Here is an 18,613-nt window from a genome sequence, read left to right as displayed (position 1 = left end):
CCATTTGTTTCAAAGGTTCAGTTCACAATCTATATTAATAAGATTTTCCTCTTTTTCAGTTGTAACATTATTTTTCTGGGTTGTCCCTGCCTTAGTTTTGACTAGTTTCCGCCTTGGTTTGACTTGTAAAGACTTTCTGTTTCTTAAACATGTCTTTTGATAATTCCATCATAGGACATTTTCTTTTAGGAACAAAAAAGTGTTGGCTTTGTTTTGCATTCTAAGAATACTTTGTTCCGATTTACTTTTTGTCTTTTAATTTATTTCCATCACATTTAATATTGTCACTGCTTGACTCCAAACATATCACATTAAACTTTCACTCTTATTACCGCTTTCGTCTCTTCCACTTGTCACATCTAACATGTCATCTTCTAAACATATTTCTGGGTCCACATCCCAATCACTATCACTTGACTGTAACTCAACTAATTCTTTCTTTTTCATTTTTCTCACTTTCTGCAATCTTTCCTTTTTCGTGAAACTTTTTTACATGTACTTTCAAATATCTCTCTGTCTTGAATGTTACTCCACACACATCACATGGTATTCTTTCTTTTTTCGCCCCCCCTCACCTGCATGTTTTGACATTTTATCTCTTGATAATGCTGACCTGGAAATAGAATAAAATATAATCATTAAACCAATATGGTTTCTTCTTTCCCTACCATATCTACTTTTACTTGATACTATTTCTTCACGATTCTCTATCTCTTGTTCATCTATGATTGTATCTTCCTGAAAAGAATCAGAAATTACTGGGCTCTCTTCAAATGTTAAAACTGTTTTGGTGCTTTTCGCATTCTGTTTGCATGAATTACCTGTAAAAGAATTTGATTTTCCACCAATTAACTTTGTATAAAACATCTGATAATATTTCTTGTTACGGTTTATAAGGACCCCCTCCAAAAAAAGTTAATTTCGAAGAACATCCCAACTTCTTAACAGGAAAATATACAAACACATTTTCATCTTTAGCAAATTTTTCATATGATAATTTTGAGTCATGAAATACTTTTTGACGTTTCATTGATTTTTCAGTAGTTTGCCTCACTAAATTATGAGCGGATTCTAATTTTTTCTTGCAACTCCCAAACCCATTGAGAAGGAGGTATTCTTTTCATGTTTGGAGGCATTTCGAAAGCTAAGTCTAGGGGAGTATTTTAATTCTCTTCCTAACATTAACATATTTGGCGTCATTCCTGTTGTCTCGTGTTCAGTAGATCTATAAAGCCATCATAACATATGGGAGTAATTCATTCCCAGTTTTTATGATTTTCTTGAACATACATACTTAACATTGAAGCTAATGTTTTATTAAACCTTTCCACCATTCCGTCAGATTGAGCATGATATGGTGTTGTCCTTGTTTTCTTTATCTGTAATAAATTACATAACTCACGGAAAAGCTTACTTTCAAACTGTGATCCTTGATCTGAATGAATATTGTTTGGAATACCAAATCTAGTTATAACATTGTCAACTAAAATTTTAGCAACTGTGCTAGCTTCCATATTAGACATTGGAAAAGATTCAGTCCATTTGGTGAAATAATCGGCTATCAACCAAAATATACTTATTTCCCGAATCAGTTTGAGGCAATTCACCTAGAATATCGATTGCAATTCTTTCAAACGGATAGCCACTCCTTACAATTTGCATCGGAGCCTCTCTTTGTTTGGGTAAGACCTTTTCTCTTATTACATGCTTCGCATCCAGAAACATATCCCCTTACATCATTTTGAAGTCCTGGCCAATAAAATCTTTGCCTAATTTTACTTAAAGTCTTTCTAATACCAAGGTGACCTGAAGCTTTAATATCGTGAGAATATTGTAAAACTAAATGTCTTAATTTAAGGGGAACTATTGCTTGCCAATAGATATGTTCGCTTCCTAATACTTCCCATTTTTAAACTAAAAGATCATCATGAATTTCTAATCTTGGCCACTGACTCCAAAGCGATTTTAAGAAGAAATTTTCACTTAAAATATCTTTGTATTCTGGTCTGTTACCAGTTTTTTATCCATGTTTTAATCAACTGTATATTTCTATCTTCACTTTGAGCCTTTTGCAAATTTATTTCCCCATAACTATCTATGTTCTGTTCAAGTGAAGTAACCAAACATACATTGCTTTGAAATTCAGGATGGTTTTCAAGGCGGCCGCATTGTCTACATGGAATTCTGCTCAAACTGTCTGCATTTTTATGAAGTCTTCCTGGCCTATGTTCTATAGACATATTATAGGCTGCTAATACCTCTAACCACCTTGCAACTTGACATTCTGGATTTTTGAAATTCATTAACCAACGCAGTGTGAACCATGATCAGTCTTACAGTAAAGTTTTGACCATACAAATAATGTCTAAAATATTTAACAAAGTAAACCAAATGCCAACAACTCCTTTCGAGTTACACAGTATTTTTCGTTCAGATTTGGTTAAAGTTCTACTCGCATACGCAATAACGTGCTCGGAGTTACCAATTTTCTGTGAAAGTACACTTCCTATTGCAAATTACTGCCAAACATCTAAAATAAATATTTTTGAAAAATCAGGATGAGCTAAAACTGGTGCTTCAGTAAGCATTTGTTTTAATTTGATAAAAGATTCTGAACAATCTTTGTTCCATAAAAATGGTCGACGTTTCTCTGTTAGTGTGAAAAGTGGTTTTGCTATTTCAGAAAAGTTGAATATAAATTTTCTATAGTAACTGCAAAGACCTAAGAACGACCTTACTTCATGAACATTATTCGGAATAGGCCATGTTTTTATGCTCTCAATTTTTCTTTGGATCAGTTTTAATACCTGAAGCCGATACGACGTGACCTAGAAATTCGACTTCTTTAGCAAAAGACAGCATTTCTTAGCCTTTAATTTTAAATTAGCTCCTTCCATGCGTTGAAAAATTGCTTCTAAATTTTTAACCATGTCTTCGAAAGTTTTTCCTGTCACAATTATATCATCTAAATATATCAAGCAAGTTTGCCAATGAAGCCCTGCAAGAACAGTTTCCATAAGCCTTTCGAAAGTTGCAGGCGCGTTGCATAAACCAAATGGCATAACTTTAAACTAAAATAATCCAAATCTAGTTGAAAATGCAGTTTTCTGTTGATGATCTTTTTCTACTTCAACCTGCCAATATCCAGAGGAAAGATCGAGGCTACTAAACCACTTTGAACCTGATAATTGATCGAGCGATTCGTCTATCCTCGGAAGCGGATATGCATCTTTTATTGTCACATTATTTAATTTTCTATAATCTACGCAAAAACGATGTGTCCCGTCTTTCTTCTTAACCATTACTACACCACTAGACCATGGACTTGAAGAAGGTTCTATAATACCTTTATCTAACATTTCTTTTATTTGTTTTTCAATTTCTTTATTTAAACTTTCTGGGACTCGGCGTAAAGGCTGTTTAATTGGTCTAGATTCTCCAGTTGGAATCTGATGTCTCACTATGCCAGTTCGGCCTATATCAGTTTCGGACTCGGAAAAAATATTTGAATATCTACTTAACAATTCAGCTACTTGCTTACTTTGAGATTTATCAAGGTCTTTGACAGATCTTTCATAGAGATCTTTCATATGTTCTGGTATTTTTGAAGACTCTTCACTTTTATTTGACAAAGTGCTGACGCTGATAATAGGACTTAAAGTTGCTAAATTAGTACCTGGATATAAGATTTGTTCTTCTTCAGAAAGATTCATTATTCTGATAGGGACATTACTATCTCCAAAAACTAAAGACTTTGCTATCAAACTTTTACCATATGTATGTTGATTTTCAACAGGTTCAACAATATATAACCCATGTTTTTGTATTAACTGGGGGTTGGAAATTAAAATTTCAGATCTAGGAGGAATGATAGATTTATCTTTTACAGAAATTCTATAGCAACCTATGCTTCCTCGACAATTTAAAGGACACGTTTTACCTTGAATCAACATCGTGTTTTCGGCTACATTAACAGTTATATTATGAGTTTTCATGAAATCAAGTCCAAGAACAACATCAATATCAATATCTGAAATAACGACATTTGCTTGATATTTACAATTATTGATTTCAATATCAATACTAGTTTTACCTTTTGTATTTAAAGGTGTCCCTGATGCAGAAATAATTTCTTGAGTGCACATGTCTAATTCATTCTTATACCCAAGTAATCCAAAGAATTCAGTCGAAATTAATGTAAGCGTTGCTCCTGTATCTACAAGACAATTTGCTTTTTTACCATTTATAATAGCTGTAACATATAACCCTGAACCTTGCTTAGAAACAGAATAAGTTTGCTTAGAAGATGAATGACCGATGTGTTTTTCATTAGAAACTGTATTTTTAAAACGTGTTTTATTGTTTGGACAAGTATATTGACTATGACCCTCCTTTCCACAGTTGAAGCATTTGAAACTCTTTGTTCTATTTTCAGTCTTATTTGTATTTGAAAAAGTTCTTGTTGAACCTCTGGGGTTGAACGTATTTGTTTGATATCTATAGTTAAAATTATTTCGCTCTGATCTATCTACAGTACTTGATCTCTCTTTTCCAAAAGAATCAAACCTTTTCTTCAATTCTTCAAAGCTTTTAGTCAACATTTCCATAGCACTGTTTTCTTTCGAACTTTCTTTGACTTTATTAGAATTTAAAGATCTATAACTACCCTGTTTTTCGAAATGTTTTCGTTCAGCCCTATTAAAAGCTTCTAATTCAACTGCATGTCGAACAGCGTCATTTAGATTTAATGGTCTTGCTTGTTTTATTCTTAAACGCATTTCTGAACTAAAAATTGAGTCAATAAATTGTTCTTTTGCTAATGTTTCTTTAACATCACCAGGGGCTGAAGGATATGCCAAATTTGTTAAACGTCTTATGTCTTGGGCCATTTCTGATAAAGTTTCAGTTGCTTTCTGGCGTCTTTCCCGTAATTGTACTCTATAGAGTTCTGTCTGATTTGGGGGAGCAAATCGCTCTTGAAGTGCATTTACTAATTCTGTATAACTACTTGAATTTCCTAAATTACCAAAAACACCTTGAGCATTTCCTCTCAAAGATACAGCAAGATAGAGACCCTTTTGTTTATATGACCAGTTATTAATTTCAGAACAAGCCTCAAAATGAGCTTGGTAATCTATCCAAGACCCGGTGCCATCAAATGTAGCTGGTTTCATAAAAACAGAAGACCTATTTGAATTAAAGGTACTCCACTGAGGTACGGCCGAATGTCACAAAAAAAAGTAAAATTTCACGAACCGATAATTTTTCGTTACCTGCGTGTTAGGGACATTCAAACAGAATCAGTGATACATTGATATGTGTTCTTTGGATTGGCAAATCGTTTGAAATACATATTTTCTCCAATTTTGTGGGAAAAGCGTTTAAACACCTTTCAGTTTGCAAATCTGAATAAAAACAACGGTCACGTGATGATTCTCGGGATGACTAAAAAGCGAAACGGAGAATTTTTTGTGTATCGGCAGCAACGAATGTGCGAAAGTGGAATATACCAACAATCCATAAATTTAAAAGCAAATTATGGGTTTGTTTGTTATATTTCTTGTTGTTCACATATGTTCTTGTGAGAAAAATCTTTCAAAAGCAATTTCAAAATATTTAAAGTATTACATTGTTGTAATCATGTTTTTTTTCTCCATTATAATGATGAATTTAGCTAAACGTACGGAGTTGGAAACTGACATACACAAATTTTACAAATGTTCTATGTTAATTTGAGAGCTTTCGTGTAATTATTAAAAATTATGTATTAACTTTGTAATGGCAAAAATATCATGATATCTAGGCTAAGAAAATTTACTTTGTCAATCATTGTATTAAATGGGTCCTATTTTAAAGGTCATTTTGGTTTATCTGACACGTGTTCAGGAAAAAAACTTCGTAATACCTTTTATACAACGAAAATGAACTTGAGTATTGTAAGCATAAAAAATCACACGCACACACAGAATGTTATTCCAGAGATTTCTCTTTAACTCTGATCAAAGCACTGAAAGCACTGGCTAAATAGAGAAAGAATCCGGCCTCATTATAGGACATTTAGGCTTCAACTTTATTAGTTAGTATTTCTTATGTATGTCTAGTGCATATAATTAAAATTCTATAAGAAAAAATCGATCTCCTTTGCTAGATAGATCTGAAATTTAATATTTATCATTTAACATACATACTTGCATATTTTATTGCATTGGATGTAAACTTTGTTGATGAGAAGATTACTACGTTTTGATCTAGACATTCAAAACTATAGGTAATTGATACATGTTTCATGTGCATGGTAAACATTATCAAGAAGGTCGAAAAAGAGTTACAATCTGGCTCTATTAATATTATTATTATCATTATTGATACAGCAGATATACTGATAAATTTCTTTCTTATAGGAAGGCCTCCGTACTAGTGATGGGTCAATTGAGCTGTGATTTAATGTTACCAATATATTGAAGCTTCCCGGTGGAAAGAAGTTGAGAGCGTTATAAGAGTAAAAAAGGAAAACTGGAATAAAGACAAACAAGGCGACGGCAACGTTCACAGGACGCAGCCCCCGGCACAGTCAAGCTTCCACAGCTGCCGTGACTAGTGAAATAAACTTAAAACTGATTATATAGTTGTTGTTCTTTAAACCCTAATTTTCTTTCAAATTAAACGAAACAAACAAAATCATATCAATACTTGCAAGACAAATGTGAAGGGCAGGTAAGTAAAAGTAACTTTAAGAATTCAGTAAGATATTATTAACCTCACCTCATACAAAAACCATTGCTTAAACTATGTTTTATAATACTTCCAACTCCTAGGCGGTATACAAAACTTGGGAAAGGGCAATGCATATCTTAACCATTGTTTTTCCTCCTTATAGCCTGTTTATCATGGCACACTCATTGTTAATAGTTTTGTAAATATTTTTATAAAAAAGGTCAGGTTCATTTCCCGACTATTTTGAAAACACGAGTGACTACTTTCAAAAACTGCAATGGCTAAATACTGATCGGGTGCATTTCATTGCTAGGAAGAGAACCCTGCTTTTCTTGCTTTATAGCACTAAAACCTTTTTTTCTCTACTTTTGTCTCTTCTTTCTTCCCTTTTTTTCATTTTTTTTTGTTTAGTCTTTTTATTTACCACTTGAAAGCCTAAAATTATTTTTTTTTATTGATAATTTAGCTGTGGTCCTGTGTTGCTTGGTCGTCTGGGTGTTGCATTCATTGAATGTTACCATTCCTTTTTGTATTTCTGATCGAAGATCAGGAAATACAAAGCTAACATTCAATCTCTGACACAGCAGTTTCATGACAAACCTAACAACAAGCAGTTCTTAAAACAGCTGAAAACTAGCGATTTAAAAGAAAGAAATATTTTCATTTTGTTATAAGTATCCAACAAATTACAATGCATTCAAAGTTTAAAAGTAACTTTGGGTTATAGAATTGTCCATGAATGCACATTCACAAATTACGCGGATGAATATCATTTTATTCAATGAAAATGCTATTTTAAGCGATGTCGAGAGCGTATTTCACAAATAAATCTGACTGTCGAGTAGTGGAATATATACATGTCGGACTGTTTTGGCGAGAATATTTTTGTTAAATTATTTACATCAATGTTAAACAACATTTTTATCCTGAACAAAAAACCTCGAAATTAATAAGGATTACAAACCAGAAATGCAATGGAAAATCTAAATTAAGTATTACTTGATTGTATTCAGGCATTGTTCATATATCTTCTCCGTGGTGCAAGCGTTACGCGCTCGTTTAGTGTGTCTGGGGTTCAAATCCAATTCAAGGCAACTATTTTTTATAAAGTTTCTTTGTTAAGTAAATAGCCACGATATGCAAGGATAAAGTGTGTCTGTCATAAAAATGAACATAAATGATTTTTTGATGCAACTCTAGTCATGCAAAATTCCATATGTATCAAACTCTGGTACCAAGCAAGAAGAATAAAGTACATAAAAATAAACTGATATAGGAAAATAATACAGTTATACAATGCGATTTAGATTGCAAAGATCAAATAATACCACAGAGCTTGCAGCCTTTTGATTTATCTTGTTTTTCGTATGTATGTTCTGGAGATTAGGTGGGTGGTTCTCGTAATACTTTAAGATTTATATGATTGTGTATTAAAAGCCTTTGTAAATTGTTTTGGAAATACTGGATACCGTTTTGAAAATTTATAGAGCTCCTTAAGTATTTTAAACACATGAACGAAAAATTTCACAGTAACAGTAATTCCTAAGTATTTCGGTTATAGTGAAAAATATGATAAACAAGATCAACAAGGAAAGGCGGCGTTCAAAGAACACAACCCCCATATGACCCAGCAACAAGAACCAATGATTAAAATTACCGTTATCAAACGTTAAAGGTCTCCTAAGAAATGTTCTTTGGAATTAAATACTAAGTGTAAGCACTAAAACATAAACCACCAGATTGCTTGCAAAATCTTTATCGGCAGGATAAATTGGTTCACAAAACATGATTTTTCACAGGCATGATCAAATGAACAGACTGTCATTTTCTTCCTGTTACCGAAAAATACACAACAGGAAAATTTCAAGTAGAAGACACGTCACTGACAGAATAATCTTAATATTTGAATAGCAAAGAATTTGCTAAAGCCAATTTATGAAAGAGAAATCGGGGATGATACTTAAATCATTTGCCCATAAAAGAGGGTTTATTTTACTCGTTTAGATTATTTTCAAAAACAAAAGTCTCAAAAAGCAAAGGTTAGCTGATATTAAGATGTAAACCGCGATATATAAAATTAATTTACCTGTGAAACTGAAGTGTAAATGTGTTAGTTTATCCAGTTTTTTCTTCAGTGCCTTCAGCACTTTGATCTTATCTGTAGTACAAGTAAACTATATCGTTTTCACCGAGAAATCATTAAATTCTAAACAAGTTTCTAATAGAATCATAAACAGTTATTGTATCATAGTTTGAAGATTTTTCTGTTAAAAATGTATCAGAGTTAAATCGATTTCATATACATGCACAGTGCGTAACTGAAATGCAGGTAATAGTTCTCAACACTCCAGAGCATGCCCATTGATGTACTCATTCTTTTTTTTTGTGGAATAACGATAGAAATGCCACATTCAGAAGCTGGTTCATAGGTTTTTTCTGGGGTTTCATATTGTTACAACAGGGAACGTGCATTTAATTTTGCCTATGGTATGAATGTGATGCAATTGTGTGTTGAACGTGTATGTACGATCCTATCAAGATAGCCTACGAAACGTCACTCATTACATACACAGATGACCGTTTGTGCCAGAAACAATTTTGCAAAGGGGGCACCTGAGTTCTTACTCCACCAGTAAAACTGAAGAGTCGCCAAAATGACCTACACAGTTTTTGTGTGACGTCACTCCCACTCCTTCCCAAAAAACAATCAAATCAAATGAGACATGTCATTAACTGTATTTGATTTAAATACGTTATAGATAGCGTTAAATACATTTATTTAATAGTGTGATTACACTGTGCTCGTTATAGTATAAATATCACCGATGCATTATGTTTGCCTTAGAATATTGAAATTGAAACTGAAATGTCAATGAAAATAATTGTACATGTATATAATATCTTTCCGTTTTGTCTAGAAAATGTCCGCTTCGCTGGCGTTTGATTTTTCAAGACAACGAAATTGCTACCTTGATCATCTTTTATACAGTTTCTCTTCGTTATACTCAAGTTATATAAACATGATAGGTTAGAGTGTTGAGAAAAAATCAATAACCCCGTTTACTCTGTTGTTCAAAAATGTCCGTTGCGTATTTTAGTCATACCCGATGAATTGTGGGTAACTTCTGTACATGTCTGGAAAAACCAACTTTCATTTTTGCATCAAAAGCTAATGTGAAAATGCATTTTCTAGCATAATTGTTGTTAGAGGGTTGGTTAAAGTGTAAGTTATTGTTATTTTAGTTATAATATTGTGATTTGCGAGGAAATTTGTTTACATTTTTTTTGGACACCAAATTACCTGTCAGACCTCAGTGTAGCCCCTTTAATTTTAGTGGAAGTATCTGATTTCATATTTTCATCGTATATTTCTCTTTGGGATTTTCGTCTTCTTGTCACATGTCTATCCCATATTTCCGGACTTAAATCTCTGTCTTCTTGTTCACTTTTGAAAGTATTTCTTTGCGTTTCAGTCATAGGAGTTGAAAATCTAATACGTGGTTCAGAATTCAAAAATGTGTTTGACAACTGCTCTCGTTTTTCTATTATTTTTCTTTCAGGGATATGCGGCAATTGTCTTTTTGTTTGAGAACGAGAAGATGTATTAGGACTAATATTCCTAGGTGTCTGAATAGTTGAAGTAGTTTGTAACTTAAGCAATTGTTTTTCTAAAATCTCTATTTCGTTTTGCATTCTCAAACTTTCATTCTCTTTTCTCAACATATCTATCTCTTTGAGATAAACAGACAAATCTTCAGGATTTCTAGCCTCAGCCATAATTCTTAAAAATAATTACGTCAAAATAAAAATTTCAACAAACGCAGGTAAGTGATAATGTTATTTTATCAAAAAAAAATCTATTTGAAATCTATCAAATTAGATATATCCCACCTTCGCTGCCACCAATTTTGTAGCGTGTATCGAGCTGTTGATTAATTATTAAAGTGCTACAAAATAAAATTATTTTAAACCACAAGATTCTCAAATGTAAATATATAATTTTTCTTGGGATACTTATCCGAAATGATGTGAAATATTTTATATAAATTTTCCTTCTGGTTTCTTAACCTTTTGATTATATATTAAAGGAATAGGAATGGATGGATTGATGTCTGTCTAATATAAATATTCATCATTTAAAAAGAGGTACCATGACAGTTTTCCTGTTGACATCAACCCTATAAGTGAGAAATTCGTGTTTTAAGACACTATTTTTTACTTGAGAAATAAGTTCATGGCCGCCGCCATTTTGGCGTTCTGTCATTCTCGCGAGACAGACGAGACCGAGATTGTGACGTGTTACACCCACTTCCGGTATAGGTGTACACGCTGGTACAACTGAAATATATCTTGATGAAGAACTTATTAATCTTATTGCGTACATTATATATTATTTATGAAAACATCATATGGAACTGAATTGCTTTAATTAATTAATTGAAGACGCCGCGACATTAATTATCATTTGTCCGATTTTCAAGCTTGCTGATGATCCCACCACACTGGGACATACGATAACTTAACTTATCGTATGTCCCAGCACCACATGATTTAAGCAATGACTGCTTAATTTTCAAAGATAAACTTGGGTACTATGAGAAACTTCTTCAAATTGACGATATATCCTTTTATTTTGTACTTAATTTTCGCTAGACAAGCTGTCCGAATAGGGTACATCGCCGGTCATGTATCTTTTTTTTTCAGCGTAAAATATCAACTAAATCCAATATGCAGAGATCTGCTGAGGACGTGATTTTCCGCCATTGACGCTAAAAATGAAAATGGCGCAGAAAAATCGGCAGCCAGACTAATATCGTATGAAAACAAAACTGTCCGTTAGGTTATTTAGGCACCCAGTCAAAACTGGTACCAACAGCAACAGGTTGCCCATTCCCCTGTAATTACGCATATTCTCGGGTTTATCCAGTTCCCTATAGCTTTTTTCCACGTTATATACTTACCCAATCCCTTTCCCACACAGATACGCATTTCTACTACCGTAAATTTAATCCAATAAAACAAAAAATCATAACTCTACTTAATATTTAAAATGATTATTGGTAACTGAAAAAAAAAATGTGTTGCTATTTTATGAAATGCTGTAATTTACAGTATAACTTGACAGGTGCGGAACTTAATTTCCCCTAAGGTCATTCAGTTCACTTGAAGCGTAAAAAAATAGATGTCTATTTCGTCATTAAATATTTGACAAGGGTGATTAACCAATCAGGGCAACATTGTGCATGATCAAAAGGTCTGTCGGCTTAGAGGCATACAAGGAGCAATAAAAATCGTTAGTGCACAGTGTGACAGGAACATTTGGTGCAAATTAGGAACAATTAAAATGGATAATGCACAGTATTAGACATATTAAGTAGTAAGAACCTGCAATTGTGTGAATAAATTATGCAAATTAGATTTTTGAGCAGCCAATAAAAATATTTTGCCTGCAGTTAATATTAGGCTACGATTACAAAGTAAATAAATACAATGTACCACGCAGCATCATACGTTGACAGACATGTTAACAATTTACTTTTCAAAATAGTTGCTTATATTTTTGAAATGTGTACATCAATTATAACATATGTTCACACCTTTAAATTTGAATGTCAGAACCAAACTGCAAAAATTTAATTACATGTACTATTAAGAACACGTTTTAGTAGGATTTTTTTCACCATTTTTTAAAATGAGTTTGTAATTATTGTTATACCTTGTTAACAACTTCCTGCATTGTGTTGATATTGTAAAATAATACAAAAGAATTAAATAAGACTAATGTCATTTATTGACTAATCAATTATTAAATGTATGTATTATCTACAGCTGTAACTTTATAATAACATACTTTTCTCAATTGTACATTATATCCGCCATACAGTTGTGTATTGGCGATGAACATTGTATATGTTTATGCCAAATAAATATTGAATATTGAATTGATTTTTATAATAATGATAATTATCGCCGTTCAATAATTGACAGCCAATTATTCGTTGGTGCGTTTGTTTATTTAATTGCATTATTTGATTGTGAAACTTTGTTAAATAATAACATGTGTATTTATTAAATCTGTGAAATATTGTTTAATTACATTAAGATGAGACTTTAATCAACATAGCATTGTTTGGAGTAACGGGCATCACTGGCCTGAAGTGGTGCGACCGGTAGACGTTGATTCTTTATTTGTTTCTTTATTATTTTTTTTTTTTTTATATTGTTACGTATTTTGAACCATAAAAAATCTCCTCCACACCTCCTGTGAAAATTAAATTGTCTTGTCAATACTTCATTATATTAATATTTCTCTACGATTCAACTAGATTTATCATAAATCTAAAGATGTGGGGAAATGACCTCACGCGCACCTGTTTTTATACGGCCAATACACAAACATGGACGCGCCTACTGATTTGTAGAAATCGGTGATTTAGCGATTTAAATTTTGTTATCATTCGTTTAATATTATTATTTGGCGGCAGAAAATTTGCAGAAGTATTATTTATAGTATTCTTTTTCTGAAATCAAGTTTTTATTCTAACCTTGTCTTTCCCTTTAACTTAATAAAAACTCTAGAAATTATAAAATGCAAAAATAAAAATCTTCAACTAATACTTAAATCATCCAAAATATATATTTCAAGAAACAATAAAACTCTATTCACTCTTACTTTCAAACAAACTAAAATTTACATTCCTAAACCTATCTCTTATTTCTAACGTTTATATTTCAAATCAACAAACTCTTATCATAAAACGTTCAAAAACTGATTCTTCTAATAATGTTTTCAAATAAACTCTTCTCTATCAAACACTTGTCCAAGAGGTTTTACTTAGGCAATAAGGTATTTTTAGCACCAGTATCTAAGATGCCTGGCTACTAGTAAATACAATATTACCTATATCCAACTCTTGCAAGGACAACAAGCAGACTAACTATTTAAATCATAGAAGTAAAGATATTTTTAGCACCAGTATCTAAGATGCCTGGCTACTAGTAAATATAATTACAACTTAACGGTCCGGAGCCAAAACCAAATCTAAATTCTCAACATTGCGCAAGCTCTTATATATGCCTCTGATGCGTCATCTCCGCGGTGAATAAAACAATGATTTTGATTGGCTAAAATAATAAAACGCTTCTTGATACTGATTTTAATTGAAACTTATAAGCGTCTGTTACTTGGATTAAATTTCCTTACAAACCATAAAACAAACAGATAAACAATTCAAATGATAAACACACTTGACAATACTTTAAATATATATCGTTACAAAAGTATAATTACTAAATAACCTTAATTACCTATTGTTTATCCTGTTATCTTCACATAAAAATAAATTGTTTTGTTTTACTGTACAAATGGCGGAATCATACTAAGGGGAGGTAATCAAATGAAGTTTATAAAGTATAGGAAGCATTTTCGTCACACTATTGTGATATTATTATATTTGTTAGCTGGTGTCGATTGTCGTCGTTTCGATGGTGAATACATCAAAGAAAAATATTGCCCAGGTAAGTGAAACTGTAGTGTAAAGCTCAAGATCGCAAGTTCTACATGTACATTCAACTATTAAAGTTGTTTTCATATAAACTCGGTTCCTATGATATCAAGGGTTCTATGATATCAAGGTATTTACATTTTCTGTGACTGCTGGTAAAAGTAACACATGATGATGCCAATATTTGTAAAACTTGCACACTAGATTCATTTTCATCTGCCAATAAATTTAATTTGGTGAATAATGAATGTATTTGTGCAATACCCCATGCACAAATATATGTATTAAAAACATTTTCAGTAAAAGGGTTGTTTTTTGTTGTTGTTTTTTAAACATGTTGCAGTGATCCTGGAACCTTATAATTTTCATTTATAACATATCTAATTTATGTCACTTAGATTCTACATTTCCGAAACCGAAACTAGCTTAAATTTGATATATACTGTATAGATCTACACGTATATTTTACAAACTTTAGTACACTTGAAAGATATATTACGCTCAAATTTGATAATTGATTCTATACAGTTTCTTTTGAATGTAAAATAAACATCTTCCGAGTAATGTTGTGTTTTAAACATCAAATACTACAGGTTCGGGTTAACACAATATGAATTTAAGGAAACTGGCAGTTTTTTAAAGAAAATGCCCAATTAAATTAACCATTTGTAGGACAAAAGCAGTATTACAGACATAGTTTATGCAATCCTTATTCAAATCAGACATATTCAGTAAGAATTTCCTACATTTCAATAACTGCAATAAAGTATTTTAGATAAAGGTGAGCATAGTATATATGTCACGTGATCAATGGAGAGAGCATGGGTTTTACGAGCTTACAAATAGATGGAATTAAGAATAAATTAAAATAAATTTTGGAATAACTTTTGGATAAAAAGGTATACGTATTAACACATTTTCTTCATGTCTGTGGAAACGAAAAATCAAAATAAGAAGCAAAATAAGAAGAAAAAGCGGAAACAAATTTCACCATTATTTGACATATGTGTTGAACGCACGGATGAACATACTGGCCATTTTAAAACCGGTCTAACAAGTGCGTCGATATCAAATTTGAACGATAGTGCGGACGACAATATACACAAACGTGTAAAGAACCAAAACAAAAACAATACACAACCAGAGTACTTTGTTTATGGTTCTCCATTAAATAACATGAATAATATGAGTAACATGACCAATATTGGATATTCACCGGCTTTTCCAGGACAATACAGGCAACCGTCACCAACTCAGTTCGGGATAACACCAGCCGCCACTCCACCTCAGTGGGCAATTGATATGATGGAAGACATTAAAATCATGTCAAATCCAAGATAAGGTGGCCGAGAATGAATTCCGTAGTATGAGGGATAATCTCATATTTAATGGCATATCAGAAACTGCACCAATCCCAGTCTTGTCTACACAAAGTAACACGGATACTTTCAACGGAGCTACAAGTGATGACAACATCGGCATGGAGCCTCACGAACAAGAAATATCACAAATGTCAGCAAGTACAGACCTTGAAACGCAAACGTGCGAGGTTCTTGTCAAACAATTCATTAAAGTTACATTAAATAAATATGTAAAAATATTTTGCCGTCGGCCTAAAAATCAAACATTCTACAGTTTCATTAACCTGTTTAATAGTATTGTTGTAAATCTCATCAAATATTGTTCATAAATTAGGATTTTAAACGGGAAACCCCACGGTACCACTAAAGTTCGTATACGAATTTTAACATGCAAATGAAGACTATAATGAGCTCGTGTATGCGCTACGTCACAGTTTTATAGTTGCTATCCGGAACACAGCAAATGTGATATTTCCTTGTGCAAACACACTTTAACCGTTTAAGCTTCACGGTGCACTAAACCTGGGGTTCAGTAAAAGTAATACTCTCGTAAAAAGATTAAATTTGTATGAAAACATCCGTTACAATGCGGAAATATACCGTTAAATTAGGACTGCCACTTATAGTCATGTTTGTTGATTTAATATTGATGTACGGATGATCCGAAGGCGGAGTTTCTCATGCAAACAGAAATTGTATTTCCCATTTCGCCACAATGAGGTTACCTATTTTTATGCTATTAAAACTCTTTTTGGTTGTTTGGACACCAAACTAAGACCTGGAGTCGATATAAAACACAATTTATTAATGAAATGTCGCTATTTAGTTTTTTATGAAATTTATTAAATGTAACTTTAAGGACGTATTGAAAGTTAAAGCTGATAATATAGTGTTCGATCGAGCACACAGGCTAGGCGATGATCGCAAATCCAAGAAACCTTGACCCATAATTGTGAAATTCCACTATTATAATGACCGGGAACGAATACGCAAAGGCATCTTTAGGACGTCAAGACTGCATGAAAGCAAATAATGTTGGAGTGGTGATGCAGCTTCCAAAAGAATGGCGCGAAGCTCGACAAAAATTATATCCTATCTTTAACGCTGATAAAGATGGAAAGATGCTAATGTTTGTCCAATTTTTAAGAAAGGTGACCCTTCTCTGCCAAACAACTATCGTCCTATATCACTTCTTTGTTGTATGGAAAAGGTCTTTGAACGTATTTTGTTTAAATATATCTTTAACTTTCTTCATGAAAATGACTTTATATCTCCCCTTCAATCTGGTTTCAAACCCGGTGATTCAACTGTGAATCAACTAACTTTTCTTTACAATTCTTTTTGTAAAGCACTTGATGACGGTCTAGAAATACGAGTTGTGTACTTCGACATAAGTAAGGCTTTCGATAAAGTGTGGCACAAAGGTCTCCTGCTTAAGTTACAAGGAGCTGGTATTCAATGACCTCTTCTTGATTGGTTTTCAAACTATCTGTCAAATAGACGTCAATCTGTGGTTCTTCCTGGTGCTAAATCTGATTGGTCTTCTATCAAAGCAGGTGTCCCTCAAGGTTCGATTTTGGGTCCACTTCTTTTTTTAGTTTATATAAATGATATTGTTGTAGATCTAAGGTCTTGTGTAAATCTTTTCGCTGATGATAGCAGCCTTTATTTAATCGTCGATCATCCAATACATGCAGCTGAGACTCTTCAAAGTGATATAAACAAAATTTCTTTACGGGCTGATAAATGGCTGGTCCAGTTCAATCCTTCTAAATCTGAAACCATGACAATCACACGTAAAACATCTAAACCTTTTCATCCACATCTTTCTATGCAAAACAAAATAATATCTGCAGTTACTTCTCACAAACACCTTGGTTTACATTTTTCTGATAATGGTTCTTGGCATACTCATATTAACTACATTAAGGAAAGAGCTTGGAAACGTTTACATATTATGCGTAGACTTAAATTTCAACTTGATCGTAGATCTTTAGAAATTCTCTATCTGTCATACATCAGACCTATTTTAGAATACGCCGATACTGTCTTTTATAATTGTACTCAATATGAAAAAAAAATGAACTTGAATAAAATCCAATACGAAGCTTCTCGAATTGTCTCTGGTTGCCAGTAAACTTGTTTTCTTTGCAAGAGCTCAAACGAGAAATTCCTTGGGAATCTTTAGAGTCTAGACGAAGGAAAACACAAACTCATACTTCTTTACAAAATGAAAACTGGACTCTCCCCAAATTACCTTTCGTCTCTTGTTCCCCCTTCAGTAGGTGAGACATCAAGATACAATCTTTCGCAACTCAAAACGATTTTAACGGTATACGAACAAGAAACTTCTCTGTATTATAAATGCTTTTCTTCCTTCTGCTCTAAGAGACTGGAACGACCTCCCTGCTGAATTACAAAATGCACCTTCACTATCATCCTTTAAGAGTCTTCTGAATAGTGACCTATCAAAATGTCCAAAATATTTTTATACAGGTATCAGAAAATGGCAAATATACCATGCACGCCTATACGAACTGAGTGTAGTCCTCTCAACTATCACTTATTCAGAAAAAATATTACAAATTCACCACTGTGTCAATGTGGTCTTCCAGAAACAAATCACCACTTTTTCTTTGAATGTCAACAATACAATTATATCCGAAATATCCTCTTTCACACTTTATCGGCTTATTGTTATGTTACTCTCCCCATATTACTGAGAGGTGATAACAACTTAAGTGACGTCATAAACACCAGTATATTCCAGGCAGTTCAAATATATATCCGAGATAGCAAACGTTTTCCATAGTCCTTTGCAAACTCTGCTCACTCCGTTGACATACCGAATAGATTCTATAATAATATCTTTTCCTTAATATAATGTATTTGCACCATTTTTACTGAATCAATCTCATCTTTTTCTGACCATCAATCTCAATATGTTTTTGTGTGTCATTTCGCTAGGTCACAGTATTAGCATTTCATGTTGATTTTAAAAAAATATTATAGCATGATTTCCTATCTAACTTA

The 18,613-nt window shown here is 32.7% G+C and overlaps 1 protein-coding gene across 1 annotated transcript; it reads right to left on the bottom strand.

The window, feature by feature from the left end:
* Positions 1-525: 525 nt before the first annotated feature.
* Positions 526-1,514, bottom strand: LOC132715881 (uncharacterized). The gene is made up of 2 exons (XM_060698974.1): positions 1,295-1,514; positions 526-821 (listed from the first exon to the last, which is right to left on the bottom strand). The coding sequence occupies exons 1-2, from the start codon at positions 1,512-1,514 to the stop codon at positions 526-528; spliced, it is 516 nt and encodes a 171-aa protein (XP_060554957.1).
* Between the last annotated feature and the right edge of the window lie 17,099 nt (positions 1,515-18,613).

The sequence above is a fragment of the Ruditapes philippinarum genome, unplaced genomic scaffold (assembly GCF_026571515.1).
Source record: "Ruditapes philippinarum isolate M1 unplaced genomic scaffold, ASM2657151v2 ctg12619_1_1_1_1, whole genome shotgun sequence".
Classification (NCBI taxonomy): Eukaryota; Metazoa; Mollusca; class Bivalvia; order Venerida; family Veneridae; genus Ruditapes; species Ruditapes philippinarum.
Note: the sequence above shows the minus strand (reverse complement) of the source record. Positions and strands in the feature narration are given on the sequence as shown.